The 6,633-nt window shown below is 37.7% G+C and overlaps 1 protein-coding gene across 1 annotated transcript; it reads left to right on the forward strand.

The window, feature by feature from the left end:
• Positions 1–2,075: 2,075 nt before the first annotated feature.
• On the forward strand, positions 2,076–3,011 carry LOC124092795 (olfactory receptor 5B3-like). The gene has a single exon (XM_046444603.1). It carries the CDS (start codon positions 2,088–2,090, stop codon positions 3,009–3,011), a length of 924 nt encoding a protein of 307 aa, XP_046300559.1. The 5' UTR covers positions 2,076–2,087.
• The last annotated feature ends 3,622 nt before the right edge of the window (positions 3,012–6,633 follow it).

Raw genomic sequence — 6,633 nt, forward strand, 5'->3', positions numbered from 1 at the left:
TACTAGTTTATAGGGAAATTTTTTCTTTAAGTCATTCACATGGAACTTTTGGAGCAGTAATCTTGTGCTTAAAGTAAGAACAGCCTGAGAAACACAGGAGAGCACAAAAGATCTCACAGGCCCTTGTGTAGGAAAAAGGCTAGAAGAGAAGCCTGGAGACTTCTACTCACCCAGTACAGAGGCCCTGACAGTCAGCATCCAACCTGATCAAACCACGATTAAAAACCATGATCCTCTTTACCCCTCACCAGCCCTTAAGATTAAGGGACCAAAGTCTGGGGTGGGGAGATGAGATGGGGATTTAGGGAAAGGAGAGAAAATACAGAAACAAGCCATTGAAATGCAGAATCAAGCCACTGATGTGCAGAAAACACAGTTGCAAACCTTGGCTCACACTCTTAGTCCTTGCCCTTGTAAAATGAGTGGAATATACAAGTGCAGAAAAACTGGTGGGAAATTGCAGCTCCACCCTAATTCCACTTCCAATCAAGCCACTGATCCAGCCCTTCTATAAATATTGGACCCCAAGCCCAAGTCAGGGCTGCAGCCTGCATTCTTCCTTGAATGTATATCTATCTTTCTAAATAAACTTCTGCCTCTATGCCAAAATAAATGAATAAAAAAAAATAAAGACCGTAATTGCATTCTAATGATAATATAACCAACACTCACCAAGCTCTGCTTGCCAGACACATATAACATCCATTGTCCTTTACACAGTATCTTTCTTAATACCTAAAAATAGGTCTTAATACTGTCTTCATTTTGCAAATGGAAACATGATGTTCAGGAGAGTTAGGTTAGGGGCAATGATAGCCAGGTGGTAAATAGTAGGTCTGATACGTGTCTCTTCTAGGAACCTCAGCTCTGGGTCTGCTGTATCAGATACACCTCCTCTCAGAACTGCTTCTGCAGGCTGAACATGCTCCCACCCACCAGTTATCCCACCACATCTACTGCACATAGACTTGCTATGGTGACTCAAGAGGTAAACTCTGCCAGGTACAGTGGTCCACACCTGAAATCCCCGCACATTGGGAGGTTGAGGCAGGAGCATCTCAAGGTCAAGGCCAGACTCTGAAACTTAGGGAGGCTTTCAGCAAATTATTGAGACACTATCTCAATTTTTTTAAAAAATTTAAAAAGGAGCTGGGAAATAGATCAGTGGCAACGTGCCCCTGGGTTAAATCCCCAGGAACAACAACAACGAAATCAGAAAGAGTTAAATTCTTCCTCAGCCTAATCACAGTTTATGCTTATAGCCACATCATAGTCCTCATAGTCAACATATGCAGATATGCTGAGAATAATAAGCACAAGAGAGTTAGGTAAAGGTCACAATGCAATTTAGATCTTGTTAATTCATTTAGGACTCCAATGAGAGGCAAATACAGAATGAATGAGATGAAATTTACATCCAATCACTCACTATTTATTTCACTTGTGAAATATCAAACACTGAGATTGAAACACAGTAGATGAGAGGAGGAGTAATTGTAATTTCAATTAAGTTTAATCTCTTTTATGTTCATTTTAGACTATGAGATTTAGGAACCACTCAGCTTGGGTTAGAAATTCACCTGGGTCCAGAGCAAGTGATTGACAAATAATACTGTGTGAATACGTATTAAGGGCTCTACCTCTTGTGTTTCACAATTTAAGTGAATGTAACACCAATTAAACCCATAAGATTGTTGAGAGGAAACAAAGATGAAAATCTAAAGTGTCTACCGCAGTTGTTGGCAGATGAGAAACATGGATGTGTCAGCTGTTACTGAGCCGAGGAGTGATAAACAGATTCACCCACACAAGCCATTTTCTTCAAAATATTAAAATGCCTCTAAGAATTATACATGATGATTAAATTTAGTAGATGACCTATTAAGATTTCTCAGATCCAACAGCTTGTACTCACTGTATAATTAAAGCAGAAATGTGTTTTTCAAGGAGTCTTAAAAGAACAAGTTATTGGGATAATGAAAGAATATATCTTGTACTTATATGCCCCAATTAGAATTCAATGCCTTTGCCAATTCTCTTCCTTTGTCCTCATTGCTACCTAACATCTAGTGATTCTCAGGTAACCGATGGAGAACAGGACAGAAGTGACAGAGTTCATCCTGCTGGGACTGTCCAATGACCCAGGTCTACAGCTTCCCCTCTTTGTGACCTTCCTCCTCATCTACACCATCACTCTGGTTGGGAACCTGGGGATGATCCTGCTGATTCTCCTGGACTCCCATCTCCATACTCCCATGTACTTTTTCCTTAGTAACCTGTCTCTGGTGGACTTTTGCTACTCTTCAGCTGTCACTCCTATGGTCATGGCTGGGCTCCTTCTAGGAGACAAAGTTATTTCCTACAATGCTTGTGCTGCTCAGATGTTCTTTTTTGCATTATGTGCCAATGTGGAAAATTTCCTCTTGTGCTCAATGGCCTATGATCGCTATGCAGCAGTGTGTAAGCCCCTGCACTACACCACCACCATGACGACAAGAGTGTGTGCATATCTGATCATAGGCTGCTATGTCTGTGGTTTCCTGAATGCCTCCATCTACACTGGGAACACGTTCAGTCTCACCTTCTGTAAGTCCAGTGTGGTCCATCATTTCTTCTGTGACATTCCAGCAGTTGTGGCTGTCTCTTGCTCTGACAGACATCTCCATGAGCTGGTTCTTATTTATGTAGCCAGCTTCAATATCTTGTTTGCTCTCCTACTTATCTTCGTATCCTATATATTTATCTTTATTACCATCCTAAAAATGCGCTCAGCTGCAGGGTATCGGAAAGCCATATCCACCTGTGCCTCCCACCTCACTGCTGTCTCCATGTTCTATGGGACTGTTATCTTCATGTACTTACAGCCTAGCTCCAGTCACTCCATGGACACTGACAAAGTTGCCTCTGTGTTCTACACCATGGTCATCCCCATGCTGAACCCTATGGTCTACAGCCTCAGGAACAAGGAGGTCAAGAGTGCATTCTCAAAGATTTTTTTGAAGGCAAAATAATCTTTAACAACTTGATTTTAACTCTTTGAGATTCACATGTGTCCTCACCCCTGTGATTTCTTATCCATGTAACAAATCATATTTTAAACTCACACTGAATTCAACTTCTTAAAGTAATACCTTTACCTTTGAAAAAATTTTTCATCTGAGAAAAAAATTTAATGTCCATAAAAATAACATCTAGATAACAATATCTGTGATATCTTGGGGCCTGCTTGTTAAATCACTGATTAAAGATATTGATGTGTACGATCTTTTTCCATGCAATATTTTTCTTCCACATGTCAACGGGTTTGTAAACCAAGTAAACATAAAAGCCCATGAGAAAAAGTGAAGTTGGCCGTCCTGTGAGGACAACATACACCTACATTGGTGTGGCAGATTTGCCAGAATTGATTTTGATGTGGCTGTTCGTGGCAATTTTTTGAGGGGTAGGGTGGGGGGGTCTGGCAGTTGGACTGTATTAAGGGATAATAAGACAACAAGTAAAACATTTTTTCAGAGTGTGTCTGTGAGGAGGTTTGTCACTAGTTTTTGAATCAGTAGTCTTAGCAAAATCTTTCCTTACCCATGTGTTTTAGTCTGATTCAATCCATGGAGAGCTCACAGTAGAACAAAATCGTGTACAATAGGCAAATTATCCTTTCTTTGCTTTTCCTCCTCCTCTTCCTCCTCCTACTCCCTCTTCTTCTTGTTCTCCTTCTCCTTCTGCTCCTTCTCCTCCTCCTTCTTCCTCATCCTCTTCCTTCTTCCTCATCCTCTTCTCCTTCTCCTCCTTCTCCAACTGAAACATCCATTTCTCTCACTCTTGGATTTCAGAGCTACAGCCTCTCAGGCCTTCAGGTTCTAAAACACACTCATCACATCTTTGCTTCTCAAGTCTCAATGAACTGACCAGCAGTATTCCTAGTTCTCCAGTTGGCAGAGAGCACAGCACGGGCTTCTTAGCTTTTGCGTCACGTGAGCCCAGACTCATAATAAAAATCTCACTTGTCTATACATGTCCTGTTGATTCTGTTTGTCTGTAGAACCCAGACTAATAGTGTTTAAAAATCATTTAACCTTTAATATGGTATTAAAATAAAATTATATCTAATTATTTATTTCTCTATTATTCTCAGAGTCCTATTTTGAGGGGGAAAAAGATATGCTATTGAATGAAGTATGTTCTTTTTTGCACATTTTTACAAATGATATATAAAGCTAGCTTCTCAGGTAAACAAATATTTGTTTGATTTTGTCATTTTAAACAATCAACACCTTCATATTTTAATGCTTAAAGGGATAAAATTGCAAGATTACCAGAAAAATGGAAGAAAACTAAAAGCATTTTAATGTATTCACATATGTCAATTTATCAGACTATTTAAAAGGTACATTGAAACATAGTATTGGTGTGCATTTTTCTTTCCAGAAAGGCTGTGAAAACATCAGTACTCCCTATTTGGTTTTGTTGTTGTTGTTGTTGTTTATTTGTTTTATTAGTCATATTTTCTTTTGTCACATTCATAGTATTTTTATGTTTTTTTCTGTACATTATAGCTATATATAATAGTGGGATTCATTTTGATATAACTAAACATGCCTGGGATATAATTCATTCCACTTAGTCCCCAGTATCACTTCTCTACCTCCCCTTTTCCACCCACCCAGATCCCCCTGGCCTTCCTTCCATCTACTGAATGCTTTTATAAATTGGTAATTCATACACACACACACACACACACACACACTCACACAGAGAGAGAGAGAGAGAGCCATCTTATTCCCTTCCCCAAAGGGATAAAGTCATTATGCAGTGCTATTCCTGTTATTCAAATTCCTAATAGCAGGACAAGTAGGAAGTGCCTCCTTTCTCTACTGCACCATCTTTCCAACCCTCTCACCTTCATATTCTTGTGCCCAACTTCATCCTCACTCCAGTCATGGCCACGCTTCAGGACCTTTGCCTTCGGTGCTCCCTCTAAGGAATGCTCTCATTTCCACCCAGGTCTTTGCTGAATCTAACCCTGTCCTGGAGTTCTTCGTTGGTCACCTTTATAAACTAGTCACTTTCCTTTCACACTATAGAGTGCCTCCTTTATACTATATTATCTTCATGGACCTTCTCCACACTCACCTACGATGGCTTTGCTTATTGGCTTCTTATTTATCTTACCCAACAAGAATATAAACTCTATGAGAACAGTGACTTATCTCTTTTGTTCAAATGTGATAATCTGGGCCTGAATAAAGCCTATATTATAGTTCATTCTCAATAAATATTTGTTAAATAAATGAATAAAATAATTAAACTTTAAGTTCGTTATAATAGATTGACCAAATCCTACAACTTCATAAAATTTTGATACCTCATCTCTCTTTTATATACTTTGTACCCAATACCATGGGTTTATAATAAATATTTTATACATTTTAAAGCCATGTATCATAGTCTAAAGTTATAAGGAAAAATACAAAAATGCTTATATTTTATTTACTTGTATAATTACCTCCATAAATTTTCTTTCTTTATTAATATTAACTGTTTATTTTATTAAAATATACTTTAATTGTTACTTGACCAATAATCATATATCTATGATGTACAATGTAATGATAACATGGCTTTTAGTTACTTTCTAGAATCTTTAAATTCTAGGAAGGAAGAATTTTTTTTACCATTTCCCGTAGAGCAGCTGTACCAGTGATCAACTCTCAAGTTTTATTTACCTCAGAAGCTATATTTTGTCTATCTTTCTTGAGGGAAAGTTTCCTTAGAATACACTGATTGGTCAGATTTTAGATTTTTTTAAAAAAAATCTTAAATATGTCATCTCTCTTCTGGCCTTCAGGATTTCTGATGAGAACTTCTCTACTAATCTGTTTCTTATTTCTTTCTGTATCTATTTGTTGTCATTAATAACTATATATTTAAAATATTATATTGTAGTAACTCTGAAAATGGAATTCTTCACACTTTCCAAGAAAATTTTGTTGTTGCTTGCTCTGGACATAGTTTGTATTTAGTGAGTTTCTTGAGTGTTCATCATGTGTGGTTTGATGCCTATATTGCCTTCCTTTGGGTCAGCTGGCAGTTGACAAAGACTTCTTTAAATCTCACTTGAAGTCACATTTTTATTGGTTCATCCTTAAATTAATTTTTTAGACAACGGTTCATAATTGTAACAAAATTGATTTTCACACATTTTATGTTCTTTCTCAGTCTGTTTACTTTCATCACAGGTTTGTTTCTGTGAAGTAATAGACCTTTAAATACCCTAATCTACTACTTTTCCTGCCTCTCTCTTATCAGGATTTGGAAGCAGCACATAGGGCCCAATAAATAACCCAGATTAAGATCTCATTGTTCTATACTAAATTTAATTACAACTGCAAAACTATAGTCTTAGAAGTTGATATTTAGAGATATCAGATATCAGTTTTTGATTAGGGGGTCATTATTTAATCTCTAAAAGATTTGCATCTTGCTTATGAAATCTTATGGTAGTTCATGTCCATTACACAGTTTTCATGAGTAAGTGGGGGGCTCTCTCAGTATGTGTCACTCAAAGATGCCTGCTTGTGAAGGCATAAATCATCATCTGTAGCTGCACCTGCTGGAACAGTAAGCCTGCTGATT

Source organism: Marmota monax, unplaced genomic scaffold (assembly GCF_021218885.2).
Source record: "Marmota monax isolate L192 unplaced genomic scaffold, Marmota_monax_Labrador192_F-V1.1 WCK01_AAM20220418_F8-fsc00038, whole genome shotgun sequence".
Lineage (NCBI taxonomy): Eukaryota > Metazoa > Chordata > Mammalia > Rodentia > Sciuridae > Marmota > Marmota monax.

Coding starts and splice junctions, on each gene's coding strand:
- LOC124092795 (XM_046444603.1), top strand. CDS start 2,088: ATGGAGAACAGGACAGAAGTGACAGAGTTCATCCTGCTGGGACTGTCC.